The sequence below is a fragment of the Ictalurus punctatus genome, chromosome 27, assembly GCF_001660625.3.
Source record: "Ictalurus punctatus breed USDA103 chromosome 27, Coco_2.0, whole genome shotgun sequence".
Lineage (NCBI taxonomy): Eukaryota > Metazoa > Chordata > Actinopteri > Siluriformes > Ictaluridae > Ictalurus > Ictalurus punctatus.
Window position 1 is genome coordinate 2,521,420 of NC_030442.2, and position 27,924 is coordinate 2,549,343.

Genomic DNA, 27,924 nt, shown 5'->3' on the forward strand with positions numbered 1-27,924 from the left:
TAATATATTAATGTCCTGCACCTCTCTTTTTCTGTGTGAGTTTATTTGTACTGTTTATTCTATAAACCCAGATGAAGTTTATGAACAGTTTCAAACTGAGTTCTATTTTTATCTCCATTTTCGTGACTGAGAACAGCAGCAGTCACAGCGGTGGTTAAAGCTGTGGTTACAGTCTTGCTGGTCAGTGCATGAGTCATTGCTGTATGTGTTTAACTCACTAAACTTTATGCTTCTGGTGTGTGTGTGTGTATGTGTGTGTGTGTGTGTGTGTGTGTGTGTGTGAGTTCCAGGCATTCAGGCTCAGCACAGTGTAGCTCTCTATTCTCAGAGTCTCTGTGTTGTTACTGGATCTACAGTAAAAATCCCCTGTAAATTTACACCTGGTCACTCCAGTGTCAGACAGAGAGAGTGGTATCGAGTCCAGAGCTCTGAAGGAGAACCACGAGACCTGAGGAAAGATCCACAATACTCAGGACGAGTGTCTGTAAGCACAGTGGCGTCTTCCTGTGAGCTGACAGTGAGGAATGTGAGAGTGAGTGACTCTGGAGTTTATAACTTCAGATTTAAAACACAGAGCAGTGACTGGATAGCAGCCTCATCTGGAGTTCATCTAACTGTTACAGGTAACACGCACACACACACTTGTGCGCACACGCACACACACACAAATAAGCTGCAAAACTACACAACAGCAGTTACATCACAGGACATGGTTGCAGGGTCCAGGTTGTGTAAGTGTCACTGGTAGAGCTTTTAAATGTCACATCTCGAGACGTAACGAAGATAGATCGGATGCAATTGCAATTTGATAGTTTTATTAATGAGAGACACAGGCAGGTAAATCCAAAGGAGTGAACAAAGAACGTAGTCGTGAAACAGGCAATGGTCAGGTGATCGGCAAACAGGCATAAACGGGGCAAAGCAGGAATCAAGGTCACGGTCACGGAAAACAGGGTCCAGAAACAAAACAAGAAACATAAACAATGGCTAGGAACTGGGAGCGGAAAAACCAGCAATGAACTGAACTAAACTAACATGGAACATAACATGGACTATGACTATGACTGAGGTAAACTATCGTAAAGAATCTAAACTAAGTATCTAAACTATTCTAATCTACTATAATATTCCGCGCCGTGTGCTGGGAGACGCGCGGTATATATACAAGCACAATCAGCGTGTTGATTGCTGACGGATGACAGCAATCTAGACACATGCTAAACAACAGCCAATGACAGAACTGGGAGGAAACATAACAGAAACATAAAAGCACGTGTCCAATGTACACAATGTCACGATTGTCAACAATCGAGAAGCAGATGCTCGCGCACCTTGCTCGTGCACCCGCACCCACATGCTCTCCCGCGCACTGCTTAAATGGGAAACTGTGACATTAACATTCTAGGGTGCAAATGAGGGTTTAATTGTTTCACAATTCCACCTCAGAATATTTGCGTTCATTTTCAGTAACACAGAGAATAAACACATCTGAGCTGCTAAGTGTTTATAAAACAGATAATATGGAGTTTTGACTCATAAATTTGTTAAAAGCGCTGCAGATAAAATACGACTTGTTGCTGCTTTTATTTTATTTTATACAGTGAAGGGAGAAATGCAAATCTAGCTGTAGATCAGATGTTAGAATTATATTGATCCAGATTTCTTTTAATTATATATTTTACTGGTTTACAGACCAACTCACATTTCACCTTCATTTCAGCCTCAGAAGTCTAAATGCAACTCTCGTCATTGGAGTTCTTCCTTCCTGTGTGCACCTCTCTGTGTGTTTCAGGTGTACTGGTTAAAGAATGTTGGGGTGTGACTTACACTCCTGAACGTGTGTGTGCTCTGAAAGACACGTCTATTGATGTCTCCTGCTCTTATAAACACCCTGCAGGACACACAGTGATAAAATCAGTCTGGTTCATTAAAGATCAGGCTGGTGTTGAACCTGTGGATGTGAGAGAGGATGAGGAGTATCAGGGCCAAGTGCAGTACACACAGATCTCCCAGAATAACTGTAGTCTGAGAATCACTAACCTGAGAGAGAGAGATACTCAAACATACAGATTCAGATTCTACACAGATGGGGGTAAATACACCAGTGATCATTGAGTCTCTCTATCTGTCTATGTGTCTAGCCTGTTACGCCACGGTGAACTCGCGGCTGCAGTTCTCAGCATGTAGTGCCGCCCACAGACATGGCGGACAAGGACTACACTTCCCAGCCATGCCTGTGCTCGAGTTCGCCGGAGTTTTGATTATGAACACCTGCACTGCATCAAAAGTTATAAAAGTTATAAAAGACATAGTCATAATCTGGCTACCCTGGCTAGAATGGCACAATCCCCAAATCTCCTGGACAGACAAACAACTCACCCAATGGTCCTCATATTGTTTGCACAATTGTCTGAGGGGTCCCACGGTCCCTTTGGCCACCATGACTGTGGAAAGTCCCCTGTCCCATGTCTCGGTCAAGATCCCCCCAGAATACCGTGACCTCCATGAGGTGTTCAGCAAGGAGAGAGCAAGTAGCCTACCACCTCACAGACCCTATGACTGTGCCATCGATCTCCTACCTGGGGCCAGCCCACCTCGGGGCCGTGTGTACCCGCTCTTCCAGGCTAAACAGCGGGCCATGGAGGAATACATCCAGGAAGCTCTCCAGCAGGGGTACATTCGACCCTCCACGTCCCCTGTGTCTGCCGGGTTCTTCTTTGTAGAGAAGAAAGGAGGGGGCCTCCGGCCATGCATTGATTATCGGGGCCTCAACCAAGTGACAGTAAAGTACCGGTATCCCCTGCCTCTCGTTCCCTTGACCCTGGAACAGCTACAGGCCGCGACCATCTTTACGAAGCTGGACCTATGCAGTGCATACAACCTGATCCGCATTAGGGAGGGGGATGAGTGGAAAACGGCCTTTAGTACCACCTCCGGACTCTATGAGTACTTGGTCATGCCGTATGGGCTCGCTAATGCCCCTCAGTGCTCCAGAACCTAATCAATGATGCCCTGAGGGACATGCTGGGGAGGTACATCGTCGCCTACATCAACGATATTTTGTTATATTCGACATCCCTAGAGGAGCACACCAAGCATGTCCGGCAAGTATTGCGTTGCCTGTTGCGATACAAGCTTTACGTAAAGGTTGAGAAGTGTGAGTTCTACCAACACATGATCTCATTCCTAGGGTATGTCATTAGCCCAAGGGGAGTCGCCATGGACCATCGCAAGATTCAAGTGGTCGTGGAATGGCCCACTCCTCGAACCGTCAGGGAGTTGCAGTGTTTAATTGGCTTCGCCAACTTCTATCTGCGATTTGTTCGAGACTTTAGTAAGGTGGCGCAACCCCTGACATCCCTCCTGAAAGGTAAACCCCGACGACTCCATTGGACACCAATCGCCCAGGAGGCTCTGGAGAAGCTTAAGCGGGCCTTTACCACAGCCCCCATCCTCAGACACCCGGAACCCTCCAGGCCATTTGTTATGCAAGTTGATGCGTCTGAAGCGGGAGTGGGGGCTATCCTGTCTCAAAGATTTGGAGACAGACCCAAGTTGCATCCCATGGCGTTCTTTTCCCAGAAGTTGTCGCCAGCGGAACGCAACTATGATGTGGGGAACCGAGAACTCCTGGCTGTTAAGCTGGCCCAAGAGGAGTGGAGACACTGGCTGGAGGGAGCCGCACACCCATTTGTTATCTACACAGACCACAAGAACTTAGAGTATCTTAGAACTGCCAAACGGCTCACGCCTCGCCAGGTTCGTTGGTCCCTATTCTTTTCCAGGTTCCAATTCACCCTGTCTTATAGGCCCAGATCAAAGAACACAAAAGCCGATGCACTGTCGCGAATCCACTCCCCTGAGGGTCGGGCAGACCAGGAAAGTTATACTGTGCCTCCCTCCTGCATAGTGGGCGCCATGGAGTGGACCCAAGAGCAAACCTTAGCCTGTATCCCCAGGTCACGAATCCCGGCAGCCTGTCCTCCCGGTAAACAGTTCGTACCGAAACGGTATCGTCTAGAACTCATCACCTGGGCCTACACGACATTGGTGATGGGTCACCCGAGAGCCCGCCACACGTACCAACTGCTCGCCGAAAAGTACTGGTGACCCAATATGCCTAGGGAGGTACAGCGCATCGTATCCTCTTGTTCCACTTGCTCTCAGTCCAAGGGACCACATGCTCTAAGTGCCGGGAGGTTGGTGCCTCTACCATACCTAAACGCTCGTGGTCCCACCTGGCCCTAGATTTTATTACAGGCTTGCCGGAGTCTCAGGGAAATACCGTGATATTGGTGGTCGTCAAGCAGTTTTGGAAATCCCTGTGCCTAATTCCACTACCGGCCATCCCATACACCTTTACCACGGCTGAACTCCTTTTCCAACATGTGTTTCGGTACTTTGGCATTCCCGAAGAGATTGTGACTGACAGGGGTCCACAGTTCACATCTCGCGTTTGGGCCAGTTTCATGGAGAAGATGGGGGTCACCGTTAACCTCACTTCCAAGTACCACCCCCAGGCCAACGGACAGGCAGAACGGGCCAACCAAGAGGTCATATGGTTCCTCTGAACCTTCTGTTCCACCAATCCAGGGGACTGGAGCCACTTCCTACCGTGGGCAGAATGCGCACAGAACTCACTACGGCATTCCGCCACCCAGCTCACCCCATTTCAGTGTGTCTTGGGTTACCAGCCACCATTGTTCCCCTGGAACGCCTCCCACACTGACTTATCAGCGGTAGATGAGTGGTTCCGCCGGAATGAACAGGTCTGGGAACGTGCCAACCAACAGCTGGTGCAGGCGTCCCGCACCGCCAAACGTAAGGCAGACCGGCGTCAGAGGGATCACCCCAACTATCGACCCGGAGACAGGGTGTGGCTCTCCACAAGAGATTTAAGGTCACCCCTCCCGGGCAAAAAGCTTCAACCCATGTATATTGGGCCCTTCCAAGACCTGAAACAGATTAATGAGGTCACATATCGCCTGGACCTACCAAAACACAGTCGCATCACCCCGTCTTTCCATGTCTCGCAACTCAAACCCGTGATACCGGGCCCCTTGGCCACAGCGGTACTGGAGGACCCCCCACTGGAACCGCTGGAGATTGAAGGCCACCCAGCCGTCCGCGACATCCTGAACTCCAGATGTAGGAGAGGAAGACTCGAATATCTTGTAGACTGGGAGGGGTATGGACCAGAGGAACAGTGCTGGATCCAATCCCAAGACATTCTGGACACAAATCTGCATAGAGACTTTCAAACGGCTCATCCAGATAAACCTGGTCCCCGGAGGAGAGGGAGGCCTTGAAGGGATTCGGCTCCCAGAGTGAGCCCTTTGGGGCGGGCTCTGTTATGCCATGGCGAACTAACAGCTGCAGTTCTCAGCATGTAGTGCCACCCATGGACATGGCGGATGAGGACTGCACTTCCCAGCAATGCTCACGCTCAAGTTTGCCCAGTATTACCCGTTTGCCCGATTATCTGACCTTGATTTCGTTCCATGGTCCATCTTTCGTCTGCCCCACGTACTCCAGATTGCTCATCCGCGCTTGCCTCTGCCGAGGAATCGTAACAATGCCACACAATTATACATTTACTTAACATTTACTTACATTTACTTAAAGCTGCAGTACGGAACTTTTGTGGTTAAGAATGAACAAAAATCAATTATTGAGCAAGTACATAAAAAATCAGTGTTGAAAACTGTCTCCTTACCTTACCCCTATTCACAACAGCAAGCTTATAATAATGATTTATAATTTGAGCTGTCAGGTCGGATTTTGTGAGAAATGTGAGTTTGAAGTAATTCGTCTTTGCTTGATTATGTCACGTCCGTAAACAGAAAGAAGACCCAGCTACTATATCGCGTGTGTGGATGCTGAAGATAGTGGAGTGTTCGTAGCTTGTTCTTACAACAGTTGCTTATAATTTAAACTTAGTTCTAAATGGCTATCATCGTTGACATCTGGAGAATCAGCTGTTATTAAAACCAAGAAGCCTCGAACTGTGAAGAGCCTGCAGTCAAAAAAGAAAGCGACAGAGCCCGTTCTAAAACAAGAATAAACATAGGCATGGCTTTTGTGAGGCGGCGAAACCTCAGAGATCTGAAGAGATTGAAAACTGATGCAGAGATGGCTTTTTTTCTGCTGAACAGGTGACATTTCAGTGGCTCAATAGGTAGCTAGCTAACATTAGTGCACTTGTTCGCTTGATTCATCTAGGTATTGAGTTTCTTATAATTTTCTTTTTTTGCAATTTTGTTTCAAACAGAGATGGCAATAGAGAGGCAAAAATTCAGTACTGCAGCTTTAATACATTTATATAGATGGAATAGATGAAAATAATGAACCAGTTTATAATTTGTAGATCTGAAGGTTACAGTATCAGACATGTACAGCTGGATCAAGAAGCTGAGCTCCATCACCACCTGCACTCTGTCTAACAACCCCACTTACATCTGGTACAAGAACGGACAGCGTGTTACTGACCAGGACAGAAATTATCTGTATGTCAGTAGTGAGGATGCAGGCAGCTACTCCTGTGCTGTAAGAGGACATGAGGAGCTTCGCTCTCCTGCTGTCTGTAAGAACTCACTTTACACTTCACTCACTCTGTCATCATCTCACTGCCAGCTTCTGTTTATGGGACAATAAAAGATGAATATTCTTTTCTCTCTGACTTTTTTATTTTTTAACATTTGAGATCATTCTGATATATGTAGATAGCAACTCATGTTAAATAATAGAGAGAAAAGTCAAATGCAGACACTGTAGAGCAATCTACAATGTACAGAACCATTTCTGTTTTCTACTGAAGTCCAGAAAGGCCATGAGTTGTTGTTTTTTTCATGTGATTTCAAGATAACAAAAGTTGTTTTCTAAAGATAGCAAAAGATCACAACTTATTTATTATTTATTAATTTATTAATTTATTTATTTGTTTCGTTTAGCTCCCCATATCTGTTAGAGTGCAATAAGCTCACATGCAGTGATTCATGACTAGATCTGGATTTCTGTTCTCATTTTGTTTTGTTTCAGGTGTTTTTGATGAGAAGAGCTGCTGGAGTGTGACGTACTCCACCCAGACTATCTGCTCTCTGATTGGCTCGTCAGTGGACATACACAGTAATTTCACCTTCCCTAATCGTTACAAGGTCACAGAAGTGTTCTGGTTCATTAAAGAGCAGGCTGGTGCTGAATCTGGGGATGTGAGAGATGATGAGGAGTATCAGGGCCGAGTGCAGTACACACAGATCTCCCAGAATAACTGTAGACTGAGAATCACTAACCTGAGAGAGAGAGACGCTCAAACATACAGATTCAGATTCTACACTAATGATCCTACAGGCAAATACACTGGTGATCCTGGAGTCTCTCTGTCTGTCACAGGTAATGCCACATAATTATACATTATACATTTAATTACATTTACAGAGATTATATAAATGAAAATAATAAGTCCCGTGTATTATTTTCAGATCTGAAGGTTACAGTATCAGACTGGAGTGAGCAGTACATGAATCTGAGCTGCATCACCACCTGCACTCTGTCTAACATCCCCACTTACATCTGGTACAAGAACGGACAGCGTGTGTCTGGGTGTAAATCTGCCTCCTGCTCTGTAGCTGCAGTCGGTGGTGCGGTCAGTTACAGCTGTGCTGTTGAAGGCCATGACAGTCTCCTCTCTCCTCCAGTGTGTGAGTGTGGATTTGACTCTCCTCAATCATAGTACATCTATATCTGGATCAAATGCTGATCCTGAACACACACCAGCTGATTCAGGTGTTTTATTTCTAATCAGATTCCCCTAAAAACACCAGCGCAGTGGTTCTTTCCTCTGGAGACACAGTGGAGGGGGATTCAGTGACTCTGAGCTGCAGCAGTGATGCAAACCCTCCTGTTCTCACCTACTCCTGGTTTAAACAGAGAGCAGCTGCAGACACACTGCTGACAACAGGCCAGAATTACAGCATCAGCACCATCAGCTCCCAGCACAGCGGACTGTACTACTGCACTGCTCACAACCAGCTGGGACAGCACACCTCTAGACCAACACACCTGGATGTGAAGGGTAAATGTACACAGACACACCTGGATGTGTTGGGTGACTCTACACAGACACACCTGGATGTGATAGGTAAACTTTGAACGATCTATTTAATCATGATGTTTTATTACTTGTGAATTAATCAGTGTTCACCTGCTTTTCTGCATCAACAAACCAGAAATGGTGTTTTCTACAATCTACATTTACATTTATTCATTTAGCAGATGCTTTTATCTAAAGTTACTTACAAATGAGAGAATACAAGCAAAGCAATATATCACGCGGAGAACACTACAGGTAGTGTTACCGTACAAGATCTTTTAATTGAGTTCTAGAAAAGCAAAGTATGCAGAGTAGAGGTGTAAGTGCCAGATTAAGTTTTTGATATTTTAGGGGTTCGTTACATGCTCACGGAAGAGGTGGGTCTTTAGCTGTGTTTTGAAGATGGTGACAGATTCTGTGGTCCGGATTGAAGTTGGAAGTTTGTTCCACCACTGAGGGACAGTTAGTGTAAAGGTTCTGGAAAGGGACTTTGAGCCATGTTGAGTAGGCACTACTAATCACAGATCATTAATCGATCGTAGATTACATGAGGGAGCGTAAGCCTTCAGGAGAGTGTTGAGGTAGGACGGTGCTGTTCCAGACAAGGTCTTGTACATGAGCATCAAGGCCTTGAATTTGACACGGGCAGCTACAGGAAGCCAGTGGAGGGAGATGAAGAGGGGTGTGACATGAGTCCTTTTGGGCTGGTTGAAGATGAGACATGCTGCTGCATTCTGAATCATCTGAAGAGGTTTGATGGAGCTGGCTGGGAGGCCTGAGAGTAGTGAGTTGCAGTAGTCCATTTTTGATATGACAAGAGCCTGGACTAGTAGCTGTGTAGCCTCTTTGGTGATATAGGGTCTGACTTTCTTGATGTTATACAGAATGAATCTACAGGACCGTGCAGTTGTTGAAATGTGGTCTGTAAAGGTCAAGCTGTCATCAAAAGTCACCCCAAGGTTCCTGGCTGTCCTGGTTGGCTTGAGGGTGGTTGGACCAAGCTGTACAGTGATGTTGTGGTTGAGTGAGGGACAGGCTGGGATGATGAAAAAGCTCAGATTTTTCCAAGTTGAGCTTAAGGTGGTGTTCCCTCATCCAGTTCGAGATGTCAGACAGGCAAGCAGAGATGCGTGCAGAGACAGATGGATCATCAGGCTGGAAGGACAAATAGAGCTGGGTGTCATCAGCATAGCAATGATATGAGAAGCTATGAGACTCAATCACCTGCCCCAGAGATGTAGTATAAATTGAAAAAAGCAGTGGACCCAGAACTGACCCCTGAGGAACTCCAGTTGTGAGTTGCTGAGTTTCAGAAATACCTCCCCTCAACAATACTTTGAAGGATCTGTCTGAGAGATAGGATTCCACCCAGCGCAGAGCCGTTCCGCTGATGCCCAGGCTGGAGAGAGTTGACAGGAGTATCTGATTATTCATAGTGTCGAAAGCAGCAGAGAGCTCGAGTAGGATGAGGACAGATGATCTAGAGGTTGCTCTTGCTAGTCGTAAGGCTTCAGTGACGGAAAGCAGAGCAGTCTCCGTGTAGTGATTGCTTTTGAAGACAGACTGCTTGGTGTCCAGGAGGTTGTTCTGTGTGAGAAAATTGGAGAGTTGATTAAAAACAGCTCTTTCAAGAGTTTTGGAAAGAAAAGGGAGGAGGGAAACAGGTCTGTAGTTTCTGTAGTCAACTGCAGCAGGGTTAAGTGAGGGTTTTTTAAGCAGTGGGGATACCTGGACCTGCTTAAATGAGGTAAGGTATGTGCCAGTAGAGAGGGATGTGTTAAAGATGTGTGTGAGTGCAGGTAATAGTGTAGGAGAGATGGACTGAAGAAGGTGAGAACGATAGGGTCAAGAGGACAGGTTGTGGGAAGGCTAGCGAGGAGGAGTTTACATGTTTACTAGAATTTGATTAATTTCAGTACTGCTTTTATAAAAATAAATTATTTTACACAGTAAATAGTATAAGCTTCTGTACATGGACTGAAAGCTTTTGATTATCTCAGGTGATGAGGAGAGCTCAGCGAAGGTGTGGAAGCTGCATGCTGTATGGGGAGCTGCTGCACTCGTTCCTGCTCTGCTTCTCTCTCTTCTTACTGCCGTTCTGTGCATTAAGTGAGCCACTGAATCCTTTCATCATTACAGTGAATCTGTACCGTAAACTTAATCCAGTGTTTATCATTAGCTGAGTGAAGCAGGAACGGATTGAACAGCCATGTTTTTATGTCGTTTGTGTGAATAGGAGGAAGAGAGGAGCAGAGAGAGACACAGACATTCAGGTACTGAGAGAACTTTTCACTTTACGTCTTTATCTTCATCAAGTTCCACATAAAGTTCCTATAAATCTGCTATTGAATAAATACTGAAGACGTTTTCTCTTCATTTCTCTCAGAGTGTTCCAAAGCCTGGAGATGACACATACACAGCACTGAACCCCATGAATACGTCCCCGGATTATGACACTCTGCAAGTACGTATACCGTCTTTGTGTGTGTGTGTGTGTGTGTGTGTGTGTGTGTGTGTGTGTGTGTGTGTGTTACCATGCACATACTATCTGTGGTTCTCTAAACTCTCATTTCACCCCCTAGAATGTTAAAAGCTCTGCCAGTGACACTTACACAACCCTGAACCCTGCGACCGTGTCCTCTGATTATGACACGCTGACAGTAAGTGTGTACACCTGCTTCACCTGACTGACATTAATAAATGCATTTCCTAAGGCTGACACTAGATGGTGCAACTTATTAAGACTACCTGTGTTTCATAAAAGATTGCGTGTCCTCCTAAAAGTGGTGTAGCTAAAGGGGTGAATATCAAGTCAGCACAGCCAATTGTCACTGCCACCTCTCTTTCACCAGATCTGTACAGATGTTTTATTTTGCCTTCCAGATTTACTTTTCAGCCTTGTAGCTTAGACAGATCCAGATGTTATTGGATTTATCACGATAGATGGCTGATGTTCAAATTAGTTCCATATCTGTGGTGAAGTGTTTGAAAGTGTGATGCCTCCTGGGACTGTTAATTGCCATAATGAAATTGTGTGTGTGTGTGTGTGTGTGTGTGTGTGTGTGTGTGTGTGTGTGTGTGTGTGTGTGTGTTTCAGGGTGGCTATTCGACTCAGTGAGGAGAAGTACTCCAGAACTGCAGAATGAGAACTAACGGTTGACTTTGGTTAGTAACGGCTCAGGAAGGATACTCAGGGTGAGAGTTTTAGGATTAGAGTTGAGGATTAGAGTTAAACAGCATCAAGACGTCACAACAAACTCATTTCTGTCTTAATTAAGTGTCATTCGTTTATGTTATTCAAGCAGCTCCTTTAGTTTCTCAGTTGTCTTTTCGCACATTTAATGTATTACACACACACATACACATATAGTGTGTGTAGCATCCTGGGATCATCCTTCACGTTTTCTACTATATCTATCTCTCCAGCTTTTTCTCATCATCGCCTCTTCACTCGCTTGATCTCTGTTCACGCTGACATCAGTGGGGAAATAATCACTGATTCAATCCATCAGCTCTGATCTGTTGGTTAAATTTCTTGTTACTGTCTTACAACTTTGTTCGCTCTTATCTGATCCTATTTGTTATTTTCATGTGTTGTAAAACTACAGTGAAAAGCTGGTTAATGATGATGATAACTGATAATGAATGATAATATCAATGATAATATCATCGTTTCCATCAACGTGAATTCTGCTATGTCGGATCTGTTACTGTACAATGCTTGAAATGTTTCTACGTACAAGAATAAAATTGAGCTTATGAGATTTTATGTCATGTATTATTATTTTTTAGATTTATAGAGTGTCTTCAAACAGCAGTGCAAACCTCTTTCCATAAAACAGAGAACAATCCTGGTCATTTGAAAAGTGTTAATATAATAAAGTAGAAAGACAAAATAAATAATGAAAAACATAATTCATGGGCCTTAAATATAAAGGACATGAAATCATCCGAAACAGATTATATTCAATCTTTAATCACAACATAAGCAAGATTTTAAAATATAGAAGTTGTGTCAGTAAAGATCAAAACACATTGCGCAGAAATCTATTCAATATAAAACAAATATATTAAAGTTGCATGATACGGACACAATATCATCTTAGAATTATATTACTCTTGTGATATACCTTGCAGTGTATTAACATCCCTCTCTTCAATGCTTTTGCTTAGTTGCATATCAGTCCTTTTGCAGTATATTGGGATTGTAAAGGACAACAACAGTGCACTAAAGATCGCTAACCGATATATTGTCTGATATTTCATCTACCACACCTTTGCTGTTGAAGCTGAGGATCTTGAAGCTGATGCTGGAAGTTTGTCCTGTCTGGTTTTTATGCAGGTGCAGGAACGGTCCTTATTGGTTTAAAGCTGTTTAGAGAATAATGTATAATGTCTGTAGGACTATTCGTAGTACTTGATTCAACGCCACATGTCATTAAGAGATGAGAACAATTTACTCTGTATGTTCGCAACATGCACGTATTACCATTTGTGACTAAAAATATGTCACTGAAAATAAAGAAATTAAGTTGTCTGGTTAAATGAAGCTCAGCTTCTTGTGGGAAAACTTCAGAATTTCATTATTAGACAGTCTGAACAAACTGAAACCTGACTGGACAGAGCTCACAGCCTTCTAAAGGAACAGAGACACATTTCATAACAAGTTGAAGCAAATAGACACAGTACATCTTTAACTAGGTTTATAAAAAGAAACTAGGATAAAGATCGTAAATGAACTTTGATGTTTGCTTGACACAGATCACTAAACAATATCAGAGGTGTTCACTACTGTCACGGATTTCCTCTACAGCGCACACTTCCAGGTTTTCCTTGACCGTTTACTTTTAACACGTGTGTTTTGTTTTGCTTTCTGTTCTGTCTCCGCCCCTGTTATGTAATCGGTTCCTTCCTAATGTTTCACAAGGGACATGTTAGTTAAGTGTTAGTTAAGTAGGGGTTAGTTAAGGTTAATGTGCAAGCTCACACAGCACGTACCCGTCATTCTCTGCCCCATAAGACTGTTTTTGATCTTCTGCTCTATTTCTTGTGAAACTGCTTTGATTTTATTCACCATCATGTTATTCTCACCACTATGAAGACTTGGGCTGTGTCCGAATATCCCTACTAACCTACTATAAGTCCCTCCAGGATTTCGCCATTTTACGATCGCATAAATTAAAGCAAACTCATGCAAACTCCGAAATATTCGGAGGAGCTTGCAATTTTTCTAAATTACCGCAGACTTACCGTTGATTTTGGACAAGACGCATCACGTGACCTCACCACAACGCGCATTCAGCCAAAGCCCTCTTCGATTCACGTCTGTCGATCATGAATACAATTAACGGTCTCATTTACCAACAAACATCACTGTGAAAAAACATACAAAACTATTTCACTCAATTGCGATTTCACCAATTCAAGTAGTTTTCCGCAAAAAACTCAGCAAGTTTCATCGCAAATTTTGAAAAAAGCTGTTGCAAAATCAAGCATTTTGACCGCAACAATCACAAAAAACCTCAGCAAATCCTGTGCTGACTGTAATATATGGTAAGCGAAAGGCAGTATGCTAAAGGAGTAGTATGTCCGAATTCTCAGTTCCATAAAACAGTAGGTGAGAAATTCATTACTATCATATTAAATGTGGTTGCTAGGGTGTTGCTAGGTGATTGCTAATGTATTCCAGTGGGTTGCTAGCATGTTTCTTGTTTGTTGCCATGATATCCCATGTTGTTGCTATGGTGTTTCTAGGTGGTTGCTGTGCTAATCAGGTTGGTTTCTATGGTGTTGCGAGGTTTTTCTCATGATATTTCAGATATTATAACCTTAATTCTGATCCCACAAGCACAAGCTCACTATTCATATAGTTTAATTCCTGTATAATTTCATGGAGCTAAGAAGAAGAACAGTATGCTGTCTCTATCAAGTAAAATAATTCAGTTATAGAGACGCCATTTACAGCACAAAAGCAAGGCGATAGAGTAAGAAAAGGGCGTTAATCACACTTGTAGAAGAGACGAAGCTAAAATGGAGAAGTGTGAAAACACAATGCAGTGGTACGCGCACTACTCAACTTCCATATCTTTACTGCTCGTGTCATGAAGAAGTTCATAACTGCTTACAAGTGCAGTACGAGTGAAGGAGGAACAGGCTGATTAAGGCAGTTAATGTTCATTAAAACAGTAAGATAGGTTTATTTTGTATTTATAAGGATATTTTGGTCTAAATTCTACACGTGGTGGATCTACAAGTGTCGGCTGTCTGAAGGCGGATGTCACCGTGTTGCACAGAATGTGGAGAGATATTACAGTAGCAGCGATCCTCATGTTACTGACAGGTAAACTTTTCAGATATTTCAGCTCTTTCTACTGTTTTTATGTGCTGTTGTGTCACTACTGCAACAGTTCAGAAAAGCCTTCAACAGGTCTGTGTGTTTGGAAGTATTTTTATGAATTTGACAAGATTTAGGTGCAGAAAAGAGCATTTGTAGGAAATTGTAGATTATAGAGCAAGAAACCAAAAGAATTACTGCAAATTCTACTGAAACATACATATATCAATTCATTATATTAAATTATTTTTACATTATCAAATCATTACATTATGTTATGAATGTATTATATAATATATTAATGTCCTGCACCTCTCTTTTTCTGTGTGAGTTTATTTGTACTGTTTATTCTATAAACCCAGATGAAGTTTATGAACAGTTTCAAACTGAGTTGTATTTTTATCTCCATTTTCACACGTCTTTGGCTCGATCTCTATGTGTGACTGAGAACAACAGCAGCAGCAGCAGTGCTTAAAGCTGTAGTTACAGTCTTGCTGGTCAGAGTCATTGCTGTATGTGTTTAACTCACTTTACTTTGTGTGTTGTGTGTGTGTGTGTGTGTGTGTGTGTGTGTGTGTGTGTGTGTGTGTGTGTGTGTGTGTTCCAGGAGTTCAGGCTCAGTGCAGTGTAACTCTCTCCTCTCAGAGTCTCTGTGTTGTTACTGGATCTACAGTAAAAATCCCCTGTACATTTACATCTGGTCACTCCAGTGTCACACAGAGAGAGTGGTATCGAGTCCAGAGCTCTGAAGGAGAACCACGAGACCTGAGGAAAGATCCACAATACTCAGGACGAGTGTCTGTAAGCACCTGGTGGTCTTCCTGTGAACTGACAGTGAGGAATGTGAGAGTGAGTGACTCTGGAGTTTATAACTTCAGATTTAAAACACGGAGCAGTGACTGGATATCAGCCTCATCTGGAGTTCATCTGACTGTTACAGGTAACACACACACACACACACACACACACACACACACACACACACACACACACACACACACACACACACACACACACAGAAGCTGCAAAACTACACAACAACAGTTACATCAGAGGACATGGTTGCAGGGTTCAGGGTTGTGTAAATGTCACTGGTAGAGCTTTTAAAATTCTTGGGTAGAAATGAGAGTTTAGAGAACTAATTATGGTATGTAGATAGTTTGTGCATGGTAACACACACACACACACACATTATTGTATAATATGTAGTATGTATTCCAGGTATGTAGTATTTACAGAGTTTTGGTATATAATTGTGTGTAGACTTGCAGGTGAAGGTGGATCCTAACACTGTAGGACAGAGAAAAGTGAAAGTGACCTGTAGCTCCACCTGCAGCATCAGGACAGACTATTTCAACTGGTACAGGAATGGCCATTACATCTCATATACCTATGACTCCTCCATTGTCCTCGACTCGACCAGTCCTCATGATGAAGGCAGCTACTCCTGTAAAGTGTATGAGAGTGAACACCGCTCTCCTCCAGTGTGTAAGTATCAGAGTAAATCTGTCCCTCAGCATCAAACTGAAACCAGTAACTCATATTGCTGTCATTAAATCATCATGCTTTGCTTATATCATTGTTTCTGAAATGGTGCCTTAATTTGAGAAAAGAAAGGTTTCTAAATCAGTGATGGTGTGGGATATCATTTAATACTTTAATGAATAATTCAGTAAATAATTTAATAGTAGATCAGTTAATAAATTGTTGGTGCTGTTCAACTGTAGTCAAAACACGTCACTTCCCTTCACAATTCCACCTCAGAATATTTGCCTCCATTTTCAGATGTTAGAATTATATTGATCCAGATTTCCTTTAATTATATATTTTACTGGTTTACGGACCAACTCACATTTCACCTTCATTTCAGCCTCAGAAGTCTAAATGCAGCTCTCATCATTCGAGTTCTTCCTTCCTGTGTGCACCTCTCTGTGTTTCATTTGTACTGGGTAAAGACTGTTGGGGTGTGACTTACACTCCTGAACGTGTGTGTGCTCTGAAAGACACGTCGATTGATATCTCCTTCTCTTATAAACACCCTGCAGGACACACAGTGATAAAATCAGTCTGGTTTTTTAAAGTGCAGGCTGATGTGACACCCCATATCTGTTAGAGTGAAATAAACTCACATGCAGTGATTCATGACTAGATCTGGATTTCTGTTCTCATTTTGTTTTGTTTCAGGTGTTTTTAGTAAGAAGAGCTGCTGGAGTGTGACGTACTCCACACAGACTATCTGCTCTCTGATTGGATCATCAGTGGACATACACAGTTATTTCACCTTCCCTAATCGTTACAAGGTCACAAAAGTGTTCTGGTTCATTAAAGAGCAGACTGGTGTTGAACCTGTGGATGTGACAGAGGATGAGGAGTATCAGGGCCGAGTGCAGTACACACAGATCTCCCAGAATAACTGTAGTCTGAGAATCACTAACGTGAGAGAGAGAGACGCTCAAACATACAGATTCAGATTCTACACTAATGATGCTACAGGCAAATACACCGGCCAACCTGGAGTCTCTCTGTCTGTCACAGGTAATGCCACACAATCATACATTTACTTAAAGCTGCAGTACAGAACTTTTTTTCTTTAAAAATGAACAAAAATCAATTATTGAGCAAGTACATAAAAAAATCAGTGTTGAAAACTGTCTCCTTACCGTACCCCGAGTCCCAACGGCAAGCTTATAATAATGATTTATAACTTGAGCTGTCGGGTCGGAATTTGTGAGAAATTTTGTGAGAAATATCAGTTTGACGTCATTCGTCTTTGCGTGATTACGTCACGTCCATAAACAGAAAGAAGACCCAGCTACTATATCTCATGTGTGGATGCTGAGGATAGTGGAGTGTTCATAGCTTGGTCTTACAACAGTTGCTTAGAATTTAAACGTGTCTCCAAGATGACTGCTATTAATCTGGATAGTTCTAAATGGCTATCATCGCTGACATCTGGAGAATCAGCTGTTGTCAAAACCTAGAAGCCTTGAACTGTGGAGAGCCTGCAGTCAAAAAAGAAAGCGACAGAGCCCGTCCTAAAACAAGAATAAATATAGGCATGGCTTTTGTGAGGTGGTGAAACCTCAGAGATCTGAAGAGATTAAAACTGGTGCAGAGATGGCTTTTTTTTCTGCTGAACAGGTGACATTTCAGTGGCTCAGTAGGTAGCTAGCTAACATTAGTGGACTTGTTTGCTTGATTCATCTAGGTATCGAGTTTCCTATGTTTTTTTGTTTTTGCAATGTTATGTTTCCAATAGAGATGTTGATAGAGAGGCAAAAGTTCAGCACTGCAGCTTTAACTAGATTTATATAGATGGAATACATTAAAATAATGAACCAGTTTATAATTTGCAGATCTGAAGGTTACAGTATCAGACTGGAATAACGGCTACAAGAAGCTGAGCTGCATCACCACCTGCACTCTGTCTAACAACCCCACTTACATCTGGTACAAGAACGGACAGAGTGTCACTAACCCGTACAGAAATTATCTGTACGTCAGTAGTTGGGAATCAGGCAGCTACTCCTGTGCTATAAGAAGACACGAGGAGCTTCGCTCTCCTGCTGTCTGTAAGAACTCACTTTACACTTCACTCACTCTGTCATCATCTCACTGCCAGCTTCTGTTTATGGAACACCAAAAGTTGAATATTCTTTTCTCTCTGACTTTTTTAAACATTTGAGATCATTCTGATACATGTAGATAGCAACTCGTGTTAAATAATAGTTTGAAGTTTAGTGTAAATTTTAAACATAAATCTAAATGTTAAATATAAATAAGAAAAATATTTTTTATAAATATTCATTTCAAATCTTAAATGTAAACATAGAACTTAAACGTTTTGTTAATATTCTAACTGCCCCGCCCTCTCAGAGTGTGCATCATTGGAAAACACAGTGCCAGTAGGGTTACCAGGTTTATACCATACTTTGCTAGTTTTGGAACAAAGTTGAGGATGTGAAAAACACATCTGCTGATGGGGAATTTGGGCGATTTAGAGACAAGCTACGACCTCCAAAATCATGTTTTAAAGCAAATAATCAGAAATAAATCAACCCAATTTCTACAAACATATGCTATGGCAAAGAGAAAAGTCAAATGCAGACACTGTAGAGCAATCTACAATGTACAGAAGCATTTCTGTTTTCTACTGAAGTCCAGAAAGGCCATGAGTTGTTGTTTTTTTCATGTGATTTCAAGATAACCAAGTTGTTTTCTAAAGAAAGAAAAAGGTCACAACTTATTATTATTATAATTATAATTAATTTATTTATTTATTTGTACATGTGACACCCCATATCTGTTAGATTGCAGTAAACTCACATGCAGTGATTCATGACTAGATCTAGATATCAGTTCTCATTTTGTTTTGTTTCAGGTGTTTTTAGTGAGAAGAGCTGCTGGAGTGTGACGTACTCCACACAGACTATCTGCTCTCTGATTGGATCATCAGTACACATTCACAGTTATTTCACCTTCCCTAATCGTTACAAGGTCACAAAATCAGTCTGGTTCATTAAAGAGCAGACTGGTGTTGAACCTGTGGATGTGAGAGATGATAAGGAGTATCAGGGCCGAGTGCAGTACACACAGATCTCCCAGAATAACTATAGACTGAGAATCACTAACCTGAGAGAGAGAGACACTCAAACATACAGATTCAGATTCTACACTAATGATGCTACAGGCAAATACACCGGCCATCCTGGAGTCTCTCTGTCTGTCACAGGTAATGCAACACAATTATCCATTATACACTTAATTACATTTACAGAGATTAAATAAATGAAAATAATAAGTCCCGTGTATTATTTTCAGATCTGAAGGTGACAGTATCAGACTGGAGAGAGCAGTACATGAAGCTGAGCTGCATCACCACCTGCACTCTGTCTAACAACCCCACTTACATCTGGTACAAGAACGGACAGCGTGTGTCTGAGTGTAAATCTGCCTCCTGCTCTGTAGCTGCAGTCGGTGGTGCGGTCAGTTACAGCTGTGCTGTTGAAGGCCATGACAGTCTCCTCTCTCCTCCAGTGTGTGAGTGTGGATTTGACTCTCCTCAATCATAGTACATCTATATCTGTATCAAATGCTGATCCTGAACACACACCAGCTGATTCAGGTGTTTTATTTCTAATCAGATTCCCCTAAAAACACCAGAGCAGTGGTTCTTTCCTCTGGAGACACAGTGGAGGGGGGTTCAGTGACTCTGAGCTGCAGCAGTGATGCAAACCCTCCTGTTCTCACCTACTCCTGGTTTAAACAGAGAGCAGCTGCAGACACACTGCTGACAACAGGCCAGAATTACAGCATCAGCAACATCAGCTCCCAGCACAGCGGACTGTACTACTGCACTGCTCACAACCAGCTGGGACAGCACAACTCTACACCCACACTCCTGGATGTGAAGGGTAACTCTACACAGACACACCTGGATGTGAAGGGTAACTCTACACCAACACACCTGGATGTGTTAGGTGACTCTACACAGACACACCTGGATGTGTTAAGTGACTCTACACAAACACACCTGGGTGTTTTAGGTAAGTACAATGTAAAACATTTATGTGGCTGTAAAAAGCAGAGGAACAGAAATAACAAAAATGTCTCACACTGCTTATTATTTATTGCTGAAGGGTCAGAGGGGAACACAGTGATAAAAGTCATCATGGTGGTACTGGCTGTCTTCCTGGCATTAACACTAATCTCAGTAGCTTTGTGGATGTGGTATGTAAATATTTTGGAAACATGATTCATTATTAAATAATCGTTTACAATCAACATGAACATGTGCTTGTTGTTTTTCAGGAAGAGGAAGTCGAGCTCAGCTAATGGCCACAGCAGCACTGGTGAGAGTGGACAGGTGAGTGTGGATGAAAGGAGGGACTGTTTGATCATGTGACATGTTCATATATGAACTTTATTCTGTTCTCCCTTTCAGCGTCACTCTCCTGCTGTTTATGAAAATGTCCCAGCCTCAAACCTTAGTGGGAGAGTCACCTCAGATTATCAGGATTCCGTTCACTATGCCAGTGTTGTCTTTAAAAACTCCCACACACAGGAAGTGTCTCCGTCACCCAGACTTCCTCCAGACACCACAGAGGAAGAGGATGTTCAGTATGCTGCTGTGAACGTTAGCAGGAGCACTGCTGCCATCCAGTGAGCAGATCATTATCATTACACCAACACTCACTGTGCTTCATTAAGTTCATTAAGTGACTGATTAGAAATGTAAAAGATTATATTATTCTAATCTTTAGATCACTTCTTTTTGTTCCACAGGCTTGTGACAGATGAAGCAGGTGAAGATTCATCTCAGATCTACAGCAAAGTCCAGAAACTCCCCAAAAAACAGAAAGCTGAGATGTGATTGTTCTGTTCTGTATCCAGACTGAACAGGAGAAGAGGGGCGGCTTTGGCATTTTATCAGAGTAGCAGTATCGATGCTTCAGTAGTGTATTGTAGTGCTCATATTGTATTGTACACTGTTTTACCTGAACAATTGTGTATTCAGGTCAGAATTTTTAAAAGAAATATAGATTAAGGATGAATGTTTTTAAACATCTGTGTTTTTTCCATTATAATCTGTATTAATGTTTTTGACTTATTCTTCTATTTTTATATTTATTTTAATGCTATTCAATTGATACTGCTCTTTTTATTAGTAGTATTCTATCTATGCTTTCTTTATATATTCTGTGGTTTTTTAGCAATAACTATAAAACTTTTTTTTAATGGTATTACTTATGGGCCGATGTAGCAATAGATGCTTTCTGCATCCTTCTGTAACCCGTAGTTCTCTGGTGGAGAGCCATACCTGGTTCGTAGTTGAATGTTTCTCCAAGCTGTCTGTCTGCTAATTTCTTGGTGACTTGGGCTGCACGGTCTAGGTGTTGGTGAGCCTGTTCCCACATCTACTCACTCTGCTGGAACCAGAAGTCCACAGCGGGTGAGTCCATGTGGTTGGCGTTCCATGAGAACAGAGGTGGCTGGTAACTCAATTCTGGGAATTCTGCCCATTGAAGGAATTGTGCCCAGTTATTCTGGTTGTCAGCACAGAAAGCTCATAGGAAGTGTCTTATCTCCTGGTTAGCCTTGATTTGGAACTCCACTCCACTTGGAGGTGGTAGCCTGATGTCAGGCTTACAGAGATGACCAGTTTTTCCAAGAAATCCCTTCACACCCGGGTCGTGAATCTGGGTCCTCCTGGATGACTGAGCAAAAGTTCTGCCATTCCAAAGGCTGATGGCAGTCCGGGGAGAGAAATCACGAGCAGGGACTTGGAAAACCACTCCACGATCACCATGATGACAGTGTTGTTGTGTGATGCGGGAAGATCGGTTATGAAGTCTATCGTTAGGTTTGACCATGGTCTTAGGGGTGTAGGTACTGGGAGGAGCTTGCAGTGTGTGCGTGATACTTTGGCTTTAATGCAGACTGAGCAGAATGAGATGAAATGGTGAAGGTCTTGGGGCACAAATTTCTTTCCCCCTTTTCTAGCAGGGTGGCTAGTAGAGACGCTGTACTCCTAAAGCCACGTATGAAGTGTCAGATTTAGTGAAGCCCATAAAACGTAACTCTTTAACTGTGGTGGGTTCTGACCAATAGGCCATATGAGGAGGGAGGCCACTTGCCTTGATCACTTGGGCTGTGGTTTCCGTGTTTTCATTGGATGTAGAGGCCACATTGACTGAGGGAGTGAGGAGACGTCATGATTTCATGCTCCTTCCATGAGATTTGGTAGTTGTGGGCCTGCATCCATGGGAAACCCAGCATCACTGGGAACTTAGTTGTGAAGGTTATGGTGAGAGTGACTTTGAGGGTGAAGGGTTCTGTGCATTGGATGACTGACCCACCTCCAATGGGTCCTCCCGAGCACTGCATAATCTGTTGCTGAGAATAACCCAAGTAGAAGTACAGCCTTTCAACGCCTTTGCCATTCCACATAGGCAAATTTATTCTGGACTAGTAGTATGGGTTCTGTGGCCTGGATCTTGGGGACTGGAATGGCAGTCACCGTCAGTCTGTTCCTGATTAGGGTGTCGAGACAAATGGACATATTGTTCAAGGATTCGAGGATAACCTGATCCATTGTGAACATGCCAGATCGGTGAGTATCTCCTCAATAAGCCATCAACAATAGGTGACTTTGAGGGCCGGCTTGTTACAGCCACCACCCTCTGCTAATGTGTGGAAACAGAGCATATTCAGCAGTTCTCTTGTTTAGTGTGAAGAGTCGCTCAGTATTCTCTTTGTCCTCAGGAGACTGGTCGAAAACTCACTGGAATAGTGTAGGAAGCTGTCATAGGAAACAATTTACTCTTCCCCTTGGTTCCAAATGGCCGTAACCCATGCTAACACCTTATCGTTAGCATTTTGATAAACTGGCAGATTTTGTTGTGGTCCGGAACCCTCTCTTGAACCCTCTAATGAACCCTCTCAGCGCAGTAAAGTGAGCACTGAAGCATGAAATCCTTGCAGCTGGCTGAGTAGCCAGCATACTTCTCATGACCAGGGACGAACAAGGATTCTGGCAGGGAGGCAGCTGGAGTGGTGGCTCACAGCTGTGCTAGCTGTTTGGTGAGCAGGGTAAGGTGATGAAGAAACAATTTGAACTAGGGCAGACAAGAGCAAAACGAGAAAACCAGAAATAAAATCAATAAATCAAAGGCTTGGTGTTGACTGGTACAAATGACACTGAGTGTAAACTTTGCAGTCAGTGCATGGAGTGAGAGTCCTTTAATACTTGAGTTTAGCTGTGATGGTAACTGAGTGTGTATAATCATTAATCAGGTGAGTGTGAAGTGAGAGAGTCTGTGGTGGTTGGGTGATGTAGTCCTTGCCAGCCAGGGATGATCATCCTCAAGTTCCACACTGCAGTCCTGTCAGTGGATTATCCATCTACAGACAAACACACTGATAGCTATAGTGCCGACTACACTGTGTAGCATGAGAAGGTCACAGTAGATGATGAACTGTCTTGGTTCTTGATAGTTTTTGCTAAACTGTTTATTCTAAACTGAAATGATTCCTTCTTTCTGCAATGTCAACTGGAATGCAGGTCTTATACATATGAAGTCAGTGACTGTTTCAACAGCATGAATGCTTTGTGGTTTTAAAGGCTGTTGTGTCACCTGTAAAGACACTCATACAGACACAACAATGTGGGTGTAGTATGTGTGGATTTGTGTACACTCTCCAGTTATATTTAATATAAATTATTATTAGGATCCTGATTAAGTGATCAAGTGTATTTGATTTCTATTGTAACAACCTAATAAAGATTAATAGTAAATTAAAAAAATTTTTTTACTACTAGTGCCATCTGGTGGTCAAAAGGATGAAGTGCAGATAGTAGCCTAGTGCTCTCTTATAACCTTATTAATTTACATTTAACTGAGCTCTACTCCTTTACATATTACAGAATAGGCAAAGCTCTTGTTGGTTTATCTGAACAAAATATAAATATAGTTTTATTTTTCATTTAATTAGTAATCTATATCTACTGTAACTGTAGAACAAGAATGTGGAGTCAGATACAGTAAGAACAGAAAATCTGCTTACTCCAAACTCATTTGAAAAATGTAATGGACATCTAATGGCAGCTGTTTAACTCTGTCAGTAAATGTGTATTTTTAATTAAACACTTTGATGAACTCCTCAGTTTGATTTCATAAATGTAGCCTTAAATGTGTAAATTTTCACAGAATGACATTTGTTGCCCTAAATCTTTTCTGGAAAGGGCTGGTGTGGGTGCATGTTTTCATTTCAACTAAGAGCGAATCTAATGGAGGTGCCGAGGTTGCAATTTTTCCGGACCTGATGGGGGCAGCAAATACGCGCAAGTGTTTTAGTCGGTCCACAAGTGGTGAAGAAGAAGAAGAACGCCTACAAGCACATGGGAAAAACTACAGAAGATTAGCTTAGCTTAACAAGTTTAGCTTTACCCTGACTCGTTGAGAGGAAAGCTAGTATCGGTTTCCGGTGTGTAACCGATGCTATCGTTCATTTCGAACAAAGCGAGGAAACACCCGGAATTTGGTGAAGCACTTGAAAGACGGTCCTATATTATGTTTGTTTGAGGCAGCTGGCATTGTTGCCATGAAACCAGTTAACATTATGCTCCATGTAATGTTAGCAATAGCCTGTTATTCGTTAACGACGCTAACACATTGCAGTGTTATAAACTTCCTCCTAATGGTCTGCCATGCATCGCCATTCAGCCCGTGTCCTGTCAGCTAAATGTAGCCTCATGTCACTAATAATTATTCAAATGTTCATTATTTTAATAAATCCTTTTATCCTGCCACCTAATGCCTGCATTCAGATTATAAGGTGTTTGTGTGTGTGTGTGTGTGTGTGTGTGTGTGTGTGTGTGTGTGTGTGTGTGTGTGTGCGCGCGTTTAGGAGTGCACCTCCACCCATTGTCAGGCAGTGTTTGATAACTAAAATACCACCCCACCCCCCCTCTCTCTGCCAGTATCAGCCAGAGGAGGATGTCCTCCAGGAGAGTTTTTAATTATTTTTTTATTTTTATACCACACCGTGGTATCGATTATCATGTACTTTTGGTGGTATCGGTACTGACTTCTAGATTTTTGGTATCGTGACATCCCTAGTGCCCTGTCATGGAGGTGGGGGCCCTGGTCTGGCTCCCTGATGTGCCACAGGCTGCCCCTGATCAAGCCGGGACATACAAGATACCAGTGAGTGTGCAGGGGGGTACATACCAGGTTTTTGTGGATTCAGGCTGTAATCAAACTTCAATCTACAAATGCTTGGTTCAAGGGGAGGCATTGGAAAATACATGTTTGGTGAAGGTGAGGTGTGTGCACAGGGATGTTCACGAATATCTGATGGTGCCCATCATCATTGAATTTTGAGGCCAAAACCATGGAGTGGAGGCGCTCCTCACCCATCCGCTAATTCTGGGGACAAATTGGACAGGGTTCCTAGCTTTAGCCCATGAAATATTCATGGATGGGACCTGCACAAAGCGGAGGGGGTGTGGAATGTGCACAGCATTGGCAGGAGAGGCGGTGCACCAGCCGTTGACGTCAGCTCCACAACAGGGAGACACCATGTGTGGGGGGGGTGCTCGGTACACCACCCCTCTTGGCATGGATTCTTCGGCGATGTACGCCGGTGGTGTGCGACATGCCGCAAAATGCCAGCTGGCGAATCCACTGGCAACCCCAAAAGCGCCGTTGCGTCCATTCCCATTAATCAAGGTCCCCTTTGGAAGAGTTGGGATGGTCCTCATCGGGCCATTAGAGCGGTCTTCACTTGGGCATCACTTTCTGTTAGTCTTAGTGGACTACGCAACGCGATACGCAGAACATTTCGGCACGGAATGTTGTGGAGGCGGGATCCCAAAAGAGGGCACCTCGTTCATATCATGAACATTACGCGAGCTGTACAGGATGTTGGGGATTAAATCCGTTCGCACCAGCACGTATCATCCGCAAACGAACGGGCTGGTGGGACATTTTAATCAAACACTTAAGAACATGATCCATAAGTTTGCTCACGATGATGTGCGAAATTGGGATAAGTGGTTAAAGCCCCTGTTATTCACAGTACCAGAGGTCCCACAGGCCTTCACTGGGTTTTCCACTTTTGAATTATTATACGATCGCAGGCCGCGCGGCATGCTCAACTTGATTCAAGAAAATTGGGAGGAGGGACCTTCAAAGAGTAAAAATGAAATTCAGTACATTCTTGATTTGAGACCAAAACTCCACACCCTCAGTCAAATAAGTCAGGAGATTTTGCTACAGGTGCAAGAATGCCAATCTCGGCTATATAACAGGGGTACACGACTATGGGAATTCACACCGGGAGATCACGTACTTGTTTTACTACCGACACTGTGCTCAAAATTACTAGCCAAGTGGCAAGGGCCCTTTGAGGTCACATGGCGAGTCGGGAATGTCGACTATAAGGTAAAGCGAATGGATAGAGGTGGAGCACACCAAATTTACCACCTTAACCTCCTTAAGCCATGGAGGGAGGCAGTGCCCGTAGTTTTGGCAACTGTAGTGTCTAAGAGAGAAGAGCTGGGGCCAGAGGTAAATCGAAAAAGGGGCCCTCAAGGCATCCTGTCCCGTGTGGAGACCAGCTCTCCCCGTCCCAAGTAATGGACAGTGTTTAAATTATAGACAAAATTTTAATGTTTAAATTATAGATAAAATTTTCCGATGTCTTCTCACCTCTCCCCGGTCGCACGAGCCTCATAGAACACCACACTGAGATGACCCCAGACTGTACTATACGGTAGGCGAAAGCCAGTATACTTTGGATGCCAGTTGGATGACCAACTGGATGACCAACTGCTTCCGCCTTGATTCTGCAGTATGGAAGCAGTGCACACTGCGCTATCCCATAAGGCAATGGGACTGGTGCGGAAGAGCTGTCGGAATCAAAAATGCCGGAAGGCAACGTGTCGCCTCTTTTGAGGTTGTAGGTCACATGACATTGCTAACACGCCAGATGTAGTATGTCTGGATTGTATTCATACTTCACACTTATACTGATCAGTACGTACTGCATCAACGGCCGAGCTGTAGGTACTGAATCGAATGCAGTAGGTACAGTACTGTCACAGTATGCGATTTCAGATGCAGCCTACGTGTATGTATGAAACAATGTGTATGAGAAATACAGGACAAATCATGTACCTTATTGACTCATCAAAGGATGCAGCATTTCATTTTTCAATCCGGGACAATCTCATATTATAAGGGTACGGTGGCGACCTTATTTGATTACTATATGTGTTCCCGGTTGGTTGCTAGGGTGTTGCTAGGTGTTTACTATCATATTAAATGTGGTTGCTAGGTGATTGCTAACGTATTTCAGTGGATTGCTAGCATGTTCCTGGTTGGTTGCCATGATATCCCATGTTGTTGCTATGGTGTTTCTAGGTGGTTGCTGTGCTAATCAGGTTGGTTGCTAGGGTGTTGCGAGGTTTTTCACATGATATTTCAGATATTATAACCTTAATTCTGATCCCACAAGCACAAGCTCACTATTCATATAGTATAATTCCTGTATAATTTCATGGAGCTAAGAAGAAGAACAGTATGCTGTCTCTATCAAGTAAAATAATTCAGTTATAGAGACGCCTTTTACAGCACAAAAGCAAGGCGATAGTGTAAGAAAAGGGCGTTAATCACACTTGTAGAAGAGACCAAGCTAAAATGGAGAGGTGTGAAAACACAATGCAGTGGTACGCGCACTACTCAACTTCCGTATCTTTACTGCTCGTGTCATGAAGAAGTTCATAACTGCTTACAAGTGCAGTACGAGTGAAGGAGGAACAGGCTGATTAAGGCAGTTAATGTTCATTAAAACAGTAAGATAGGTTTATTTTGTATTTATAAGGATATTTTTGGTCTAAACTCTTCACGTGGTGGATCTACAAGTGTCGGCTGTCTGAAGGCGGATGTCACCGTGTTGTACAGAATGTGGAGAGATATTACAGCGATCCTCATGT

General features: G+C 43.0%; 2 protein-coding genes across 6 annotated transcripts in view; both read left to right on the plus strand.

Moving 5' to 3' along the window:
- LOC124626411 (sialoadhesin) overlaps positions 1-27,924 on the plus strand; it is a 40,688-nt gene that overhangs the window by 3,604 nt on the left and 9,160 nt on the right. For 3 of the 5 annotated variants that reach the window (XM_053676533.1, XM_053676537.1, XM_053676536.1), the window contains 9 exons: positions 291-623; positions 6,368-6,583; positions 7,039-7,389; positions 7,479-7,697; positions 7,802-8,137; positions 10,090-10,198; positions 10,326-10,362; positions 10,476-10,553; positions 10,672-10,749. In XM_053676533.1, coding sequence (XP_053532508.1) covers positions 291-623; positions 6,368-6,583; positions 7,039-7,389; positions 7,479-7,697; positions 7,802-8,137; positions 10,090-10,198; positions 10,326-10,362; positions 10,476-10,553; positions 10,672-10,749 — 1,757 coding nt within the window. Of the gene's footprint in view, positions 1-290; positions 624-6,367; positions 6,584-7,038; positions 7,390-7,478; positions 7,698-7,801; positions 8,138-10,089; positions 10,199-10,325; positions 10,363-10,475; positions 10,554-10,671; positions 10,750-11,186; positions 11,854-27,924 lie in introns of those variants that run through there. The other 2 variants (XM_053676534.1, XM_053676535.1) reach the window with 2 other exon arrangements.
- LOC108259396 (sialoadhesin) lies at positions 14,082-24,054 on the plus strand. The gene is made up of 12 exons (XM_017458865.3): positions 14,082-14,429; positions 15,031-15,363; positions 15,687-15,911; positions 16,608-16,958; positions 17,780-17,995; positions 18,805-19,155; positions 19,245-19,463; positions 19,568-19,969; positions 20,063-20,153; positions 20,235-20,289; positions 20,368-20,585; positions 20,709-24,054. The coding sequence occupies exons 1-12, from the start codon at positions 14,384-14,386 to the stop codon at positions 20,794-20,796; spliced, it is 2,595 nt and encodes an 864-aa protein (XP_017314354.2). The 5' UTR covers positions 14,082-14,383; the 3' UTR covers positions 20,797-24,054.